The sequence below is a fragment of the Egretta garzetta genome, unplaced genomic scaffold, assembly GCF_000687185.1.
Source record: "Egretta garzetta isolate BGI_Z169 unplaced genomic scaffold, ASM68718v1 scaffold277, whole genome shotgun sequence".
In the NCBI taxonomy this organism is placed as follows: Eukaryota; Metazoa; Chordata; class Aves; order Pelecaniformes; family Ardeidae; genus Egretta; species Egretta garzetta.
In genome coordinates this window covers 484,866-503,019 of record NW_009260271.1, presented here as the reverse complement: position 1 = coordinate 503,019, position 18,154 = coordinate 484,866, and the positions used below count along the sequence as shown (strand labels likewise).

At 46.8% G+C, this 18,154-nt stretch overlaps 1 protein-coding gene across 1 annotated transcript; it reads left to right on the top strand.

The window, feature by feature from the left end:
* Nucleotides 1–9,340: 9,340 nt before the first annotated feature.
* ZBTB5 (zinc finger and BTB domain containing 5) lies at nucleotides 9,341–17,483 on the top strand. Its single transcript, XM_035897859.1, has 2 exons — nucleotides 9,341–12,488; nucleotides 12,620–17,483. Exons 1-2 carry the CDS (start codon nucleotides 12,478–12,480, stop codon nucleotides 14,622–14,624), a joined length of 2,016 nt encoding a protein of 671 aa, XP_035753752.1. The 5' UTR covers nucleotides 9,341–12,477; the 3' UTR covers nucleotides 14,625–17,483.
* Nucleotides 17,484–18,154: the final 671 nt, after the last annotated feature.

The window sequence follows — 18,154 nt, the reverse complement described above, 5'->3', positions numbered from 1 at the left end:
CCCCCGCAGAGGCCCGGCGGTCCTTCTGCCGGGACCCCCTGGGGCGGAGCTGGCGCTTGGCCCCTGCTCGGGACTCCTTCCAGCGCTTTGGCTCTGATCCGGCCAGGACACGCAGAGCTGCGTTGCTGAGCGTGAGGCGCTGCGTTTGATGAGGAATTTCTGGAGGGCCTCTTTGTTGTGTGCACAGTGATGTTTGTGTAAGATGCAAAATGAAATGTGTGGATGTATTTTTAGCTAGTAATGATGGAGGGATGAGATGCAGATGCTCTGTTGAGAGGGACGTAAAACTTAGATATCTGGGGTGATGTAAGAAACCCAAAAGGTGTGACTCAGTTCTTCAGTGCAGTGCCTTTCAGTGCCTTTGGGAACAAGCACAGGAACAACAGCCTGTCTCGTCTGTTAGTTAATGTTCTGGAATTTGGAAAGAAGCCTATCTTCAGACAACACGTTATAAATTAGGTTTTACTTTCCTGTACTTGGTGTAATTATTGAATCGTAGTTCACTTTGTGGAGGATGGCATGTGGGTGGAGAGGTGCTACGTGTCCTCTTGATGTACCAAAGTCGCGCGCACACCAGCTGCTTCTCTGGAATGTATGTGCGGTCTCTGTGGTGTTGACCTAACTTGCTGCCAGTTTTTCTCGTGGCTGTGCTAACAACGGCAAACTCTGCAGCATGCAGTGTTGTGCTCTGCTGTAAACCCGTGTGTCATAAAGGAAGGGTAGACTTGGAGTGGAGTCTGTGTGAAAGCAGAGAAGGAAGCGACCATCTTTGAACTGTCAAAAGCTGCTTAATTTCTTCCGCCGCCTTTCAAAAATTACTCAAGGAGTTTAGTTAATTTCGCAGAATACATTCAAATCATGTAAATTGTTACCCTCTAGCGTGACTTCTATACCGCAACACAGGCAATGTTTTCTTTTTAATTCTTCTTTAGTACGTGCTTGTATTGGCTTTCATGGCAAGGTTTTGGTAGTAGGAGGGCTGCAGAGGTGGCTTCTGTGAGAAGACACCAGAGGCTGCCCCACATTGGCCAGAGCCTGTTCCAGCCAGCTCCAAGACAGACCCACCGCTGGCCAGAGCTGAGCCCATCGGCGATGTTGGTAGTGCCTCTGTGATAACATATTTAAGAAGGGGTAAAAACTGCTGCGCAACAGCAGCCGAGAGGAAGGAGTGAGAATATGTGAGAGAAACAGCCCTGCAGACACCAAGGTCAGTGAAGAAGGCGGGGGAGGAGGCGCTCCAGGCGCCGGAGCAGAGATTCCTTTGCAGCCTGTGGTAAAGCCTGTCTGCTTGAAGCCTGTGGAGGTCCATGGTGGAGCAGGTGGATGTGTCCTGGAGGAAGCTGCAGCCTGTGGAGAGCCCTTGCTGGAGCAGGCTCCTGGCAGGACCTGTGGCCCCATGGAGAGGAGCCCATGCTGGAGCAGTCCATTCCTGAAAGACTGCACCCTGTGAGAAGGACCCACGTTGGAGAGGTTCGTGGAGGACTGTCTCCCATGAGACACATAGAGCAGGGGAGGTGTGTGAGGAGGAAGGAGCAGCAGAGATGAAGTGTTCTGAATTAGCGGCAACCCCCATTGCATATCCCCCTGTGCTGCTTGTGGGGGGGAAGTAGAAGAGTCGGGAGTGAAGTTGAGCCTGGGAAGAAGGAAGAAGGGTGGGGGGAAGGTGTTTTTAGTTTTGTTTTCATTTCTTTCTATCTGACTCTGTTATTTATTGTCAATAAATTGAATTAACCTTCCCTAAGTTGAGTGTTTCGGATGGTAATTGGAGAATGTTCTTCCTGTCCATATCCCAACCCACAAGATTTTCATCTTACTTTCCCCCCCCATCTTGCTGAGGAGGGGGAGTGAGAGAGCGGCTGGGTTGGGTGTCTGGTCACCCCACCACAATGCCAAAATAGACAGAACAGTGCATCCATGTAGATATATTCCCTTCTGTGGGTAAAATGATAATGTTCAAAGATGAGGTTTTGAAACAGGCTTGGGAAGATCAGGAGCAGATAATTCAGCAGTTCTCATTTGAAATACAGTAGTCACCTGCTCAATCAGTTATGTGGATGTAATTATTTGCTTAGGCTGAAGACTTGTACTACTAATGAATCCATCGTGGTGGTGGCAAACTAGTAATTTGTTACTTCGATCTAAACCACTTCCTGGCAAAAACGGATTTATTCATTATGCCGTTAACCCTAGCTTCATTGGGGTTAAAAGCTTGGGCAAAGGAATCACCGAGGAAGGCGGGTGGACGAGGCTGGTTAAAGTTGTTGAATCTCTGGTAAATAGTGAAGTTGAAGAGCTAGATTTAGAAATGATTGCTGTATTGAGCAAGAAGATATGCTGGTGCCAAGCTGTCTGTGGCTGCCCTTTCCTTTGGGATCCTTGCCCGCAGACTTTGGTTGTGCGTGGTGGCTGTGGTTTGATACATGAGCTGGGGGTGATGGTAGGCAGGACAAGCTGGCAACTGAGTCTCATTTGCAACATGGCATTCTTGTGAGAGGACGACGGCAGTGACAGAGATTGCCGTTGTACCATGAACCTCAAGGGAGGTTTTCTGAACTGATAGTGTCAGTTCAGATCAATCCTTGTAGATGGCAGTTTGTCTTCTTGTGCCCTCACATGGCTGTATTGCCAGTTCTGCCTAGCAGCATTCTCTGCCTTTCCCTTTGTAAATAAATCGCATTGTGATACTGCCCAAACAGCTTTCTTCAGGTGTTTCACTGCGCAATGCCTAAAAACCTGTTACAGCAGTTTTCTCTTACCTAGATATAGTTTCTTAGCTTCATAAGATCAAGATTAGAATCCATGATCTTGTTTTCCTGTTTCTTATTGATGCCTGTAAAACACTGTATTTTTGTAAGTTGAGCAGAAAAGCATATGTCAACTCTTTTGAGAGAGACTGATGCCTGTGAAAGCAATGGAGCTGACCTTGAATTATCCAGGAATTATAAGGAAACAGTGTTCAGCCTGTTCAGAATACACAGCAGTACAGGTGTGCTAAATAGTGGAATTACAACAGAGAAACAAACCCCCTGGTGACAAGCTGAGACGGCACATCGGAATGCAGGAGTGTGACGTTTCAGCCTCCTCCTGTGCCTTCCTCTGAGCTATCGCACTGTTGCAGGACCTGGAGACCGAGGGGCGCATCACAGGGCTGGGAGGAGGTGAGTGGAAGCGCGAGGAAGTGGGAGGATGGCTGTCACAGGTAGTGTCCATTTCTGCAGATGACCGTCTTGGGAAAAATCCAGCCATTTTAAGGCTTTTTTTGTTGCTCCTTTCAAAGATGCTCTTTGCAGCTGGCAGGCTGTGCTGTTACTGTTTATTAATGAGCTGGTGTTGCGATAGGTTGGACTCTCTATTTGCAGTACCTTTCAGATGATGAGAAAATACTAAGCTTTATGTTAATCTCTTCTCTGAAGGGCTCATGCAACCAGCAGAAGCTTTTGCAGTGCAGTTTGCCCTTTCTGATTCCTAGACAAGTTGTAACTCATCCTCCCTGACAACAGGGAGATAAACTGTCTGAGTTGAGCTATATATAAAGCCTGGCTAAGGGAGCACCTCAGATGAGATGCTGTAAGCTCAGCTGTCAGTCATCACAGTCACTAGCTGCAGGTACTCGTCAGACGCACACAAAAAAGTGCCCTTCATAGCTGGCACTCGATGAACTGTCGTGTACGTGAAAGCGATGTAATGCTGGAGTCTAGTTGTAGGGGGCAAATGCAGAAATAATTTTAACTACTGTTAACTAAAATTCCACCGTATGTTCAGTTTGAAAACGCTCTCAGAGCAGAGAACACACACCCTCCATGTTTCAAAGTGACAAAACTTGCTGAAGATGTGAAAGAAAGTGAAGACTTCCATTTCTTCCTGCCTCTACACTCCCACTGTCCCGCTGGCTTGTTAAAAAACCAATGTAACTGATAGTAGAAAGTGCTTTCTAAAATAATGTGTATATCACTGACTCATATCTAGATTTATGTTCATTTTACAGGCTTCAGGGAAGCTTTTTATGAGATGTATTAGTTCAAACACAATGGTTCATCACAGCATAAGTGTATTGTAACGTTTTGTAAAATGTAATTTAAGCTAAGAAGCAAATAGTTACTAATATTATATGGGCACACTTTCAAGTTTTGGCTATATGCCAAGGATTCCTGCAGGCTTGCCACCATCAAATGCATTTAAATACAGATTGTTGGGAATGGGGTTTGAAGGTGCAAGTAGTAAATTGTCCTTCATTTATCTGATAAGGAAAAAACAAGTACCTAGTCTGAAGTTTTCAGAAGTGTATTTGTATGAGGTTTCTTCTGATACCATTCTGTTGAATGGTTTAGTTGAGGCAGCTTTTGTTGTTTGTTTTAGTAACACAAAATCAATTACTTTGCAAACTTCTTGAAAGCTTCTGTAGGGGAACCTGAGGTTGCATTTGGTTTTTTTGATTGCTTGACTTTGTATGTTTGACTTCTGGACAGTGGCTCAGGATTGCAGTGTAATCTAAACTGTCCTTTAGTGTTGGACATAGTGATAACATTTTAAATAGATCATTGTTCAGAGCTGTTATTTTTCACACTATTTTGTAGTGAGTTAATTTTAACTTTTTTTAAAGGAGCGAGATAAAAGTTTTTGATTCTGTAGAAGTTTCAGTGCAAGCGTACTTAAGTACTTGCCTTGTCCCATCATGCTGCAGCTTAAGTATTAGAGCAAGGGATTTGATGGAAAAAGGGGCTGTAAGTCTACATAGTTCCATCAGTACTAGTCATTCAAGAAATAGAAGAAATTTTTACCATTAGAAGTAGTAGAAATACATGCTAATAAAACCTGAATTCCTATGGGAGAATCTACAGTGTCTCCTCTCCTGCTCTGTGAGTGTGTTTCCAGCTGTCCCTGCTGTTTCCTACCTGCCTGGCTGGGCCGAGGGCAGCACCAGTGCCTCGCTCATAGCTGTGTCTGCAAACCAGCCAGCTGGCTGGTTTTGGGTGTTCTGTGGTGTTTAAGAGAATAAGGGAATTAATTATGACTCTGTTGAGTAGTCCTTATACATTTGCCTGCTTCTGTAACCAGACTCCAACTTCAACAAAAAATCTGGGAATTCAGTATCTAATGTCCTCTTTGTTAAGCTTGGTTGGAATTGACAGAGAGACTCTGAGGTTGGTACCTAATGGGAGATTAATAAACAGGCTGTGTAATTGTAAATTGCAGGTCTTTTTTCCTAGAATTTGAAAACGCTTGCACGTCATCTTCCCAGTTAGGTATTTTTAATCCTGATGCTTTCTTAATGTGGAAGACAGCTTTAGAAATTTAAGCCTTGTCTTCATCCACATATAAGAGGAATATTTTACTACGTGCCACCATGAATGTTCAGTTACGTGATCAAGCTCCTCTGCACAGCCCCAAGGGACCTTGGAGAGGAGAGGCAATGGCAGGAGGGGGAGCCCAAACAGTATCCTGTGGAGCTGCTCCCAGGCCTAGCCCTGGAGCCAGCCCATCGCGGGCCCAGAGGAGCACAGAGGCATAGGCGGGAACCCAGATCAAGGACCCTGAGGAAGGAGCACCCTGTGCAGGCCTCTGCTGGGGCAGTCCCAGCAGAGCCTTTCCCAGTGTCCTGGTGTGACCCATCACAGTGAGTTCTGGAGCAGCTCTGTCAGACTAAGGGTTAGTCTGACAGGTTAGCAAGCTGCCCGCTGCTGGGATACATGGACTGCAGGGAAAACCAGCTTGGGATCCCACAGGACTTATTACAGGATGCTTAGGGGAGGAACCAAAGGTGGGGCAAAGGCGGGGGGGTTAGGGGATTTGGGGAGAAATAAGTGTGGAAATGTAGAGGGCTAAGGGGATGAGAAGGGCCAGTCACATGTAGGAAGTTGGCTGGTCAGCGCGCTTGCCTTGCCATGCCCTGCACCTGATCAGCACCATCTCTCCTGCTCCTAATTAAATTCCTTCCTGGCTCTGTCCTGAGTGAGGGCTCTCTGGTTGGTGTGAGTGCAGCCACAGGGGTCAGGCCACAGGGCAGAGGGTCCCTGTGTCTGTGGGACATTGACTGGAGCAAGAGCGGGTACGCTAGTGTTTGCTGACCAGCAAAGATCAACCCGGGTGAGCCGGTGCAATGGTCTGGGAGCAAGGGGGTCTGTGGGTCCGTAAGGGCAGCTCTGTGTGTGAGAGCGCATGCGTCTATGGGGGTGAGAACATGGGAGGGTCAGCTCTGGGACCAGGGCAGTCCCGGCTGGCTCTGTGTACCTGTGATGGCCTGTACTGGCAGCTGGAGCCAGGCTGTGGCCTCAGGTGTATGCCTGCAGTCTGGGGATGGAGGGACTGGGACCTGGGGGACAGCGGCTGGGAGGTCCAGCTACTGGAGGGGTCCACCTGGTTCGCCTGTATATATGTTCTCGTGGGCAGACTTCCATCCTCCCCTGCTGGAGAGGGGAGCGGGATGAGGCGTCTGCTGCTGCTGCTTGTGCTTACGTGAGCACAGAGTGTCTTGTAGTGCGTACGGGTGCTCTGTGAGTTTGTGTGTGCTGGGAACGTGTCTTCTCCCACTCTCCTTCTGGGACCTGGGGACGTTGAGCAGCAGCAGCCTCGCCTCTCTTGGGCTGCTGGATCTGCTGTGGTATGTTTTCCTCTAGCAGCGAAGAGGCAAGTTAAGTATTTAAATATCTACTAAGCACACTTTTTATTTAAAGGTTAATTATCCTTCTAAGTATATAATCAAAATGTTAGGGAGAAAATGCTTCCTTACTCATTTTTACCGTATCAATCTTAACATGAAAAAAATTCGCAGTTCTCTCCTAAAACTCTTCTGAAAATACCAAAACAAGCTGTAAAATTGAAAGTCAGAGAGGTAAGGGTATGTAGAACTGTGCCTCCAGTGACTTGTGGTTTAGTGCCTTCCCCAGGTAGAGGTGGCGTCTGAATATTTAATAGATCTCAACTGATTTTTCTTCAATGGATCTATGTAATGGCTGTTGAATTAACGTGTACTTGCCTGTGGCAAGCCGTTCTGTAGCTTTACTGTGTTACCTGAAGGAGTGTTTCTTTGGTTCTGACGCTGCTGGTTTCACTTCATAGGCCTCAGTCCAGGGACAAGCAGAACGGTTGTTTTCCATTCAAAGTTTCATAGATGTTTTTCTCATATCTTGCCCTTAAAATTTTCTTGGCTCTCACTATTTGTACGTATAATACAACTACTTCTAGCTAAACAACTTGGTATTGTTTCTTTTCACTTGTGGTTGGTTGTTTGATTATAGAACTAAGCTGTTCCCTTCCCCACTGCTGGACTCGGTGTCTGCTGTTTGTACCGCTGATGCCTCCCCTGAGTCCCACTGCTTGGATCTGATTGAGTGGAAGATTCCCCCTAACGTTCCCTGGGTCCCCAGGACATTACCTGGGGCTGGCTGTGAGCCTCACAAAGGCTGTAGAGACTGGCTACTAAAACCACTTGCTACTCAGTTGGGAGCATCCAAACAGGCATTTGCACACCGTGTGATGGGATGCCACCTGTCACATACTGGAGGTGTTGGGATTTTTGATAGGGGAATGATGGGGTTGTGCAGCCCACGAGTGGTTCAGAGGGGTCTTTATGGCCAGGTGTTGCTGAAAGGCGAGGTATCACCGAAGCAGGAGGGGAGGACAGACCAAATGTGCGTATCCAGAAATAAGTCACTCATATTTTTGATGTTGACTTAGATGCATTGCATGTATTTATTAACCTGAAGTAGCTGGTTCCTCACCAAATGTGGTGTGTGTATAGTATGCAATATATACAACTCAAATTATTTTTTTAATTTCAGTTGATTTTTTACAAGATGTGGATTTCACTGTGGGGTCTGTCTTAGTTGATTCTGGTTCGAGGACTTCAGCCTTTTTGGTGTACTAAAAGTTAAATGCCAAGCCAAATGAATGTTATTGGAAGCAAAACTGGTGTTTGTCTTGTTTCATGTGCACACAGGATGCGATCGTTTTTGGTGGCTGTAAGCAAAGACTCTCTGAATTCCGAATCCCAAATCATTGGTCAAAATGATGACTCTTGCCTGTTTTCTCTAGTTCAAGTACGTATTGCTGCCTGGGCAGAAATACATTGAACCATCCCTGTAACCCATCTTCCTTTCTGGAGTCCAGCTCAATCCTTTTACTGTTCTGAAATCCTGTCCTCATGTGGTCTGGTGTTTTCCACCGCCAGCCTTCTCTGGACATTGGTTCGAACATCTCACTACATAGACTTCTGAAGCACACCACCTCCTGGGATGGGCTTGATAAGGAGGATGAATGAGTGCTCAGGTATTTTATGTCTTCTACAGCGTGTTTCCTAAAATGACCTAAAGCAGTGGTGCTTGTGCACAGCTTGCTTCTGACAACCCTTGAGGCTGGAGCAGTTTCTGCTGGGCACTGTGCTTTAAGCAGTGAAGGTACAAGTGGAATGATGTTATTCTTGGCTGCAGATGGGACGCAGCAAAGTGCTCCTGCCTTGGCTGCCTTGGTAGGTGGTGGTGGTGGTTATATTTGGGAAGTCACCAGTTAATAGTTAATACTACGGTGTCCTGCATTGCTGGTCCTTAGGGAAAGGAGGTCCTTTGGTTCTTCTGGTGTGGTGGGTGCCTGACGTTCTCCAGGGTGCCTGCCAGTGTGGCATTATATGCTATGCGGATCAGTCCTGCGTCTAGCCGTACGAGTGTGACATGGTTCCGTGGAGCTGCGACTCTTGAATGGGGAGTGGGGTGAAAAGAAAGTTGATCAACATCCACACCCCCCAAGAGCACACTGATGCTATAGTGGTGGTTCTCTAAGTGGAGTTTCCTTGTTGCTCTGGGAACTGTTGCTCCCCCTCCACCCCCCCCCGATCCTGTATTTTAGTCCTGTGAAGCCAAGGATGGAGTGTTACCTCTGCCGTAACACCTAGCCCGTCGCAGAGGTGAGCAAAAGAAGAGAAATGAAGAATTGTTCGGCAGTCCCCTCTCGACTTTGCAGACACCTGCCTGGAGGAGAGCTTTCCTTACAGAGGAGGTCCTCCCTGCACCGTGCTTGCTGGAACAAAGGAGGACATGAGTTTAACCAGATGTGCCAGAGCAGCAAAGGCAGACGGTGAGGTCTGCCACCTTCCAGACACTTCCTGCTGGGACTCGTGGCTCTTGTCACAGGCTCCCAGTCTTGTCCTGCTGCCCGAGGTCAGTGAGTTTCAGGTTTTTGTTCCTCCCGCCTCCTTCAAGCACCAGGAAGCATTTCCTCACTTTCCCTTGTGTTATACTTCTCTCAGAGAAAGCGTGTAGAAATAAAAACTGTGCAGTTCCAAACTTTGTGTTGTTTAACATTTTTTTTTTGTTTGAAAATGTCATCTTTTTTTTTAGTGTCACATACACGCTCGTAGTGAAAGATGAAATCACCTATTTTCTGTATTCCTGTTTCTTATTAAAAAAAAGCAGCAAACTCAAATTCTTCCATTTTATTACATAACTTCATTTGTAAGGGAGACTGTGATGCAGTGGTTAATTAAATCTCATTACGGTGCTTATTTCAGGCATTCCGGCATCATAGCCTTAGTGCTGCCAGATTAGGAGATTTTTGATGCTGCCGTAAGCCTGGACCCTCACTACTGCTGGAAGGTGTAAAGTTTAATTTATTTATTTATTCTTTTTACAATCCACAAGCAGCAATTACAGTTGGGGGCAACAGATTTTTGCCAGCAGAAGTTTTGGCTTCTCAGTATTTAGGTACAACTGTGGTTCTTTGCAAGCCTGTTTCCTTTGGAGAGCGGCAAGGTTCTTTGTCCAATGGTGAAGTCTTTCTCCAGCAAAGACCTGCAACGCGTATGCCACGTGCCTTCGGGAAGGGGAGGTGGGTGAATGCCAGCTGCCTCTGGGCTGGGGAGCACCCGCTGCGCCCCCATGAGCTCCAGCCCGGCCGCTGAGGCAGGCAGAGCCTGTTCTGGGAGGTTTTTGTGTGACCGGATGTTTTTGGTCTTTGTGCTTTCATGTTAGTTTGCCACCTCTTCTGGCATGAATTCAGGTCTCTTCGCCTACTGTACTACTGATTCCCTTAATTTTCTGTAGCCCGATGTTAGTCCAAGAGCAGCAAAAGCTGCAAACTTGATCAGGTCCCTTTGTCCAGGTTTCCCGTAATGGATTTTGCAAGCTTGAGGATCAGCAAGTGGTGGCTGTTTGTCCCACAGTAGTGTCCGTAGTAGCCGCAAGGCAGGTGCAGAGTACCTGTATCTAAGGCCTTCCGACCTGGTACCTGCCTGTAGTCTGTGACCCTGACAGCACAGGAGTTTTTCAGTGACAAGAAGCGATACGGAGTGCGATTGCTCTGCCCGTCCCTTCCGTAGCTAGACACTGGCCAGTTTTGACTGAGGAGACTGGTGTTTTAAGTCCAGCAAGGCTTGTAGCTGTGGGCCTGATAGAAAAGGGGGGGCTAGCCTTGTACCCTCACTGGGTGGAGAACCCAGCAGGCGTTCAGCGTGTGCTTGCTCTGCTCTGCCAGTGGATGGCGGTGACTGGGAAACCTCGCTCAGCCCCGGCCCAGCCTGAGCTTGGGGTGCGGGGGGTTTGGTGCAATGGGCTGTGGCTGGGGGGCAAGTGGGGTTAGTGTGCAGGGAGCGAGGGCACACAGAGCGTGCGTTAACGTCGTTTCCTGAGAAACCTAATCTCATGCTGCTTGCGGAGTAACTCCTGAACTAGTTCAAAAGATGTGTATCCTTTACAAAAGAGGACCAAGAACCCTTCCGCTTTCCCTTGCCATGTCAGTGGTGATAATCGGAGGCTGGGGAACATTGCAGATGTACATTCTAGTTTAAGCTGAGCTGCTGCCAGAAACCCGTGGATCTTTCTAATTCTACACCTGCCTGCTTACGTATGCATGAGGGTAAATCTGTCAGTGACCTTCTGGGTATTGCTTTTGACCTTCACCAGCACGGTCTTATAGCAGTATGTGTCTTGACGATGGAAGTCCCGAGTCTGCCCTGTCTGCCCTGCTGCCTTTTGCCTTGCAGCAAAGCAGAGCACTGAGCTTCGAGCTGCTGCAGGCTCTGTGCTTCTGCAGGCTGACGGCGCCTGTGTGGCCACGAGCTGCTGTGGCTCCGTGCCTAGGATCTCGGGAGCTGCTCTCCGCATTTCTTTTGCTTCTTCTGCTGGTCCGTCCAAGTAAATAGCTCATGTGCGTGCGTCCAGGTGAACAAAATTGCGAAGTAATTAACAATCTACATCAGCAACTGTACCTGTTTTCCTCCGAACGAATGCGTGTGCTTGGCAGCCACTGCCTCTGGCCTTAGCGTACCTTCTGAGCAAAGTTGTGTAATGTGAAACACCTGCGGAGAGTTTGAAGTGCAAACGTTATTTCTGAGCAAACTTTGCTTTACTGGTCAGACATGACCATGGGAATCTTCGTGTGCAATTTACTCACGTACCTTGTGACTGCACAGATACGGAAATACAGCACATGGTTTGTTCACAACATCTGCATTTGAAGACAGAATTTCTAAGTTGGCAGACTCACGTTTGATCCCTCTTCAAAAGTGCAATTCTTTCTGTGTGACCGTGATACTGTGGTGTTGCTACTGAAACATAGACGTGAACACAGAAGTGTGTATGTGTGTATGGCCCGTACACGCAACCTTTCTGTCGCCCAAATCTCATGCTTGGTTGATTTGTCATGAGGAAAAGTAGAGATACCGCTGAAGGTCACCTGTTAATCTTCAGATAAGTCTACTAAGATTTGCCTTATGTTCTGTTAACAGAAATTTAAGGAAAAAACCCACCCCTGAGTTTGTCTGGTTGTCTTGTTGAGTGTTACATAATTTTGTCAGAAGCTTCCCATAACCTCCTTGTGGACCAGGAAGGTTCATAAGAAATAACAGGTATGGAGACAGCTTGTAACGTCAGCAAACTTCTCTATCTTTCTGCCGTTTTACTTATTTTGTCGGGAAAACAGAGGGCTTTCAGTGCATCCCAGCTGATAAACTATAGTGAATAAGAAAACAGTATTGCACTTCTGATAGCTAAAGGTGGCAGTTTGAGATAAGAGCTGGCCACTTGTTCTTGTGCAGAAGTGTCTCCCTTCTTCTCCATTAACCCTTCTGTATGTTTCTGTGTGAAAAGCAGGTGCTTGAATGAGTTCTGCACAGTAGCTGAGAAACTGCAGAAAGTCATTTGCGGAAGGTGAAGCTGGATTAAAAGAGATGAGAACTAAAGTTCAGACTTGTCAGCGGGAGGTTATCTAATAATGCGAACAATTTATCAAAAGTTGCTGTAGATTATTCACAATTAGATATTTTTTTAAAAAACAGGATTAAGTGTTTTGCTAAAGAGTGTCTTTTAGTTTGGACAGGAGCTAACGGAGGTGGAATGACCTGTGTTACTCAGTTTGCAGCAGAGCTGCCTGTGACACGTCCAATGCTGAGGCGGCGGTTACGTGGCGGTTACGCTAGGTCAGCCCCATGGCAGAACCTGCATTTTCTTCCTCATCCTCCTCCACAAGATTGTCAGCTTTGATACAGTACCGATGTGGCAGTGGTAAATTGCGATCAGTTATTGTTCATCTGTCTGTCAGCCGTAATCTTTCCTTTTTAAACCTGGTTTCACTGTGGTCTGTATAGGACTTCAGCCATTTTTAATACTGTAATTTTTTCTGTTTTGTTTTATAGGATCATGGATTTTCCAGGACACTTTGAGCAAATCTTTCAGCAGCTCAACTACCAGAGGCTTCATGGCCAGCTTTGCGACTGTGTCATTGTGGTGGGAAACAGGCACTTCAAAGCCCATCGCTCTGTTCTGGCAGCATGTAGCACACACTTCCGAGCTCTGTTCACTGTAGCAGAAGGAGATCAGACTATGAATATGATTCAGCTGGACAGCGAAGTGGTGACAGCAGAAGCTTTTGCTGCTCTGATAGACATGATGTATACTTCCACACTAATGCTTGGGGAGAGCAACGTTATGGATGTCTTGCTGGCTGCTTCTCACTTACATTTGAATTCTGTCGTTAAAGCATGCAAACACTACCTTACTACCAGGACGCTGCCGATGTCTCCACCGAGTGATAGAGTTCAAGAGCAAAATGCACGCATGCAGAGGTCTTTCATGCTCCAGCAGCTTGGACTGAGCATCGTCAGCTCTGCGTTAAATTCCACTCAGAGCGCAGAGGAACAACCAAATGCTATGAGCTCCTCGATGAGAAGTAACATTGAGCAGCGCACTGCTTTTCCTATCCGTCGTCTCCATAAACGTAAACAGTCTTCTGAAGACCGGGCCAGGCAGCGCATCAGGCCTACCATGGATGAGTCTGTTTCCGATGTGACTGCAGAGAGTGGGCAGTCAGTAGTTCATTCACGGGAAGACTTCTTCTCGCCCGATTCACTGAAGATTGTGGACAACTCTAAGGCTGATGCTGTTGCTGATAACCAGGAGGATAATACCATTATGTTTGATCAGTCTTTCAGTGCTCAGGAAGATGCTCAGGTGCCCAGCCAGTCTGACAACAGCGGAGGAAACATTTCACAGATGTCCATGGCATCCCAGGCAACGCAGGTGGAAACCAGCTTTGACCAGGAGGCTGCTTCTGAGAAGAGCAACTTTCCATGCGAGAATCCAGAGGTCAGTCTGAACGAAAAAGAGCACATGAGGGTGGTGGTGAAATCTGAGCCCTTGAGTTCCCCAGAGCCTCAAGATGAGGTGAGTGATGTCACTTCCCAAGCGGAGGGCAGCGAGTCTGTTGAAGTGGAAGGAGGAGTGGTGAGTGCAGAGAAGATAGAACTGAGTCCTGAGAGCAGCGACCGTAGCTTTTCTGACCCACAGTCAAGTACTGATAGGGTGGGAGACATCCATATCATGGAGGTGTCCAATAACCTGGAACACAAGTCTACTTTCAGTATCTCAAATTTTCTAAATAAAAGCAGAGGTGGTGGCTTCGGTGCTAGCCAAAACAGTGATGACAACATTCCAAATACCACCAGTGACTGCAGAATGGACAGTGATGCGTCTTACCTGATGAGTCCAGAGGCGGGGCCTGCTGGTGGCCATTCGTCCGCCACCGTCTCTCATGTCGAGAACCCATTTAGTGAGCCCGCAGACTCTCATTTTGTTAGGCCAATGCAGGACGTGATGGGTCTCCCCTGTGTACAGACTTCAGGATACCGGGCAGCAGAACAGTTCGGCATGGATTTTCCACGGTCGGGCCTCGGCTTGCACTCCCTGTCAAGGGCAATGATGGGCTCAGTAAGAGGTGGAGCTAACAGCTTTCCTGGCTACCGCCGCATAGCCCCCAAAATGCCTGTGGTGACCTCTGTCAGGAGCTCCCAGCTGCAGGATAACTCATCCAGTTCCCAGCTGATCATGAATGGGACCACTTCTTTTGAAAACGGGCATCCGTCGCAACCTGGTCCGCCACAACTGACAAGGGCGTCTGCAGATGTTCTTTCAAAATGCAAGAAAGCCTTATCGGAGCACAACGTCTTGGTTGTAGAAGGTGCGCGCAAGTATGCGTGCAAGATCTGCTGCAAGACATTCTTGACCTTGACAGACTGCAAGAAACACATCCGCGTGCACACGGGAGAGAAGCCTTACGCCTGCCTGAAGTGTGGCAACGGGTTCAGCCAGTCCAGAACACTCCAAGACAACCTGCCTGAGGTGGCAGAGCAGCAACCTGCCTAGCACGTTGCTCTAACCTCCTCCACCCCAGGCCTGAAGGAGGATGCCGGTGCGGACGTCTAGCTCCCTGAAGCACCGCTGGAACACAAACACTACTTTCTTCAAGGCTGCAGGCTCAGAGGCTGCTCTTGTTGGCCAGAGAACACTTGGGTGTGATTGTGCCACACACACAAAAGTCTTGGTTCTGTTAATTGGGGATATTACTGTACCTACCTCACAGGGGTGTTGTGAGGCTTAAACAGCTGTGAGCAAAGAGCTTGGAGATGCTCGGAAGTCACGCTGTGGATGTGGGAAGCATTACTGGGATGCATGCTCAGGCTTTGGGCTGGCGGGGATACAATCCCTCAAGCCAAGCAGTTCCTTTGCAGGGCAGAGGCGTGAGAGTGTAGTTGTCTCATGAAGTAGCATGTTTCGAGAATGAGAAACTGAAGTGCAAATTTCCTTTTTTTTTTTTTTTTTAAAGTATTTTGTAAAAGTGAAAGCATTTAAATGAGTGACCTGTAAAACAAGTTGCTGCATTATGTGTGGACAGTGATGCGAGAGCTGTTTACTGTAACGAACGCAGACTGCGTGTCTTTGAAAGAGAGGGACAGCTCTGGATGCACCTGCCTGACGTAATGCTTTATAGTACGCTAATGGTAAAAATAGTTCTAGGGTTATGAATGTATGTTTGGCTGTTTTGTAGTAAAGGACACTGTGTAATGAAGGTGCTTAAATTAAACCCAAGACAAGTAACTTTTGGACTGCCAGATGTATATATACTTTGAATACAGCAAGATCTGGGTGTCTGACTGATTTCTTTTTCTGTAGAAACTTGTATTAAGTGATAAGTGAAGTACTGTTTCTTGTTCATGCTATTCTTAGCAGTATTTTAACCCATTTGTATCTCCTATGTTAAAATTCTATATACACACAAGTCTGAAAAGAGCTTGTCTTTGTCTGCTTTGTTATTTTGAAGGAGGGAGATAATTTGTGACGGCTTTTTTTACCGTGTAAGATAGTCTCTTGCTGTTTCTGGATGCTGATAGTCTGTCTGATCCTGTTGTTGCATAAGGATATTGTCCCTTTCTGACACTCTTATCTTCAGGCTTTAATTTCCTCCTCTCTGCACTTACTTTCCTTCACAACTCTGGGTCATTCCTCAGATCAAACCAGTGAGGAATGATCCTCGTTTGCCGTATTTATTTATGTCCCTCTGTGAAATGTAGTTGTCAAATCCGGTCTTTCCACTTAGTGTCATAAATGTGCTTTTCCACATAAATTAAAAAAATCTAGCATAAATTTAATCTTAAAAAGTAGCACTGTACGCTTTGCATAGCAGAAAATCAGTGATCATTATTCTTCCAGTGAGTCGTGTCAATCTTGTTTTAATTTCCTCTTCTTTGGTGCCATTGTAGCCAACATTGTCTGCAGTCTCTTTTTTTTTCCTTGTTAAAGATGCACATGAACTAATGACTGGCGTTCAGTATATTAGGTTCTAGATAAAATTTTGGAGCACTTCTGCTGATAAATGTTGCTCTGCCATATAGAACGTGGGTCAGGGCTACTGCATGTCAGTTCTGCTCAGGAGAGACAGGGTTTGCATCTCCTGGTGTCCAAGTCCCAGATTTGCAAACCTTCCCCTCCTGATGTTGGTACCCACAGCAAACGTATCCTGTGTGGCGATACGCAGTTGTTTTCGTGCTATCTAACAGTTAGCCGCCTTCTTCAGCATCTTGGAATTCTGTTTGGATAAACTGAAAACAAAACCCTAATCCGCAGCCCCATAGGCCGCTCAGCAGGGATCAGCTGCAGAAGCACAGAAACCAGTTGTCGCCAGCCCAAAGGGAAGGTGGATATCTTCCCGTGCTTGGCTTTATGTGAAACAGCAGCGCGCTAATGAGGAAATGTGTCTTGATCCCGAATTACACTGCTTCACGTTGGAAAAACTGCCAAATGCCTGTCAGCGTGTCATGTGCACCTTGAGCATCCAAGGTAAACAGGAGCATGGAAACACAGGGAATGATTGGATTGATCCCTCTAAAATGCTGAAATCTTGTTACAGGATTTATCTAATGGTTGTATTTCTGGCTCTCAGTTTTATAAGCATTAAGAAAATGTGCTGCATTTTTTTTAAAGCATTAGGATATGCCACATTTTGTTGGATAATAGTTTTGGTATCGGGGACTAACAGCATTGAGCTATACTAAACAATCTCACTGAAACATCAATAAAATGCAGTATTTTGTACTTCAGTGTTTTCTTGTGTTGCCTTATTGGTAATGCTATGGTTGTTTCATCTTCCCTGCATTCCTACTGTTTTGTTTTAAAAGTAGGGTGGGGTTTTTCACATTTTCTATTGTTCCCTATAGCACATCTGAATTCCTTGAATTCTTACAACACAGAGGAATAAAGCATCTGTGAGTAAGCAGATTAGAGTGAGCAAGGACTAATGTGAGCAGACAAACATATTTAACTGTGCTTTTGATCTGTTTTTATAAAAAAAAAATAATGTAATTGTGAAATATCAGACCTTGTGCAGGAGGACTTCTGTCTGTCTTTAAGGAAAAAATTCAGCCTGGACCATTTTTGGAAGTAGCAACTTTAAATTCCACTTTTCATCTGGAGGAACACACTGCAAACCGGGAGCCTGTGGCCGGCTTGCTGCTTTCGCAGTCTTCCAGAATGAAGCAATATCTCAGAACAGTTTTTCCATGTAGCTGTCCCCTGCGGTACATTGAGATTTCCTCACCTCAGACCCTGTACCGTCATCAAGGAGCGTATCGCCCTGACTCCTGCTCAGAATTCAACTTCACAAATGAAGATGTCGGTATGTTCGTATTATGAAATATCTGACAATAAACCCACATTTTTGTGCTGCTGCGTCTGGCTTGATTTACTTGTTTATGTTATCCTGGTGTCTTTGCCGACAGCACGTAACGGATTGACTAAACAAGTAATGCTCGTTAGCAGAGCGGGCTCCTTGTGTTACTGGGTCGCTTGGCACTGCACAACGATCTGGCTGAGACGTGGGCACGCACGTGCGCGTTTTTGTCGAAGGAGCCCAAGCAGACAGTGCTGCCCGTGGCCGCCCTCCTGCTTTGTGCTGAGGCTTTGCCAGTTTTGAGAGGATGAGCCATACCTAATCCACAAGCAGCGGGTCTGTGTTTGAGCCAGCGTAAAGTCCTGAGGGACTGCGCTTTCCCATCAACGCTTTGCGAGCTAGTTTGAACCAGCGACTGCGGCTGGACTTCACCGCAGCGGCTTTGGTCAGGCCCAGGGTCGTTCAGTGTCTCATGGAGCCGCTGCGTCGGTGTGTGTGGCTGCCTTCTGGCTAGCTCTGTGCTTTGGAGGTGACATTGAAGATGTTTCATGCAGAGCATCTGAGATGCCCTGTGGCTGGCTGGCCTACTTGCTCCTGCCGCAGCCTTGATGGGAAAGGGCGCGTTGCCTGCAGCTCCTTCATCAGACAAAGGCTGGAAACCTCGGGATTCTGGGAGCATCCCCACTTGTGCATGGAAATCACTGGCATTGTTTTCAGCAGTCCCAGTTGC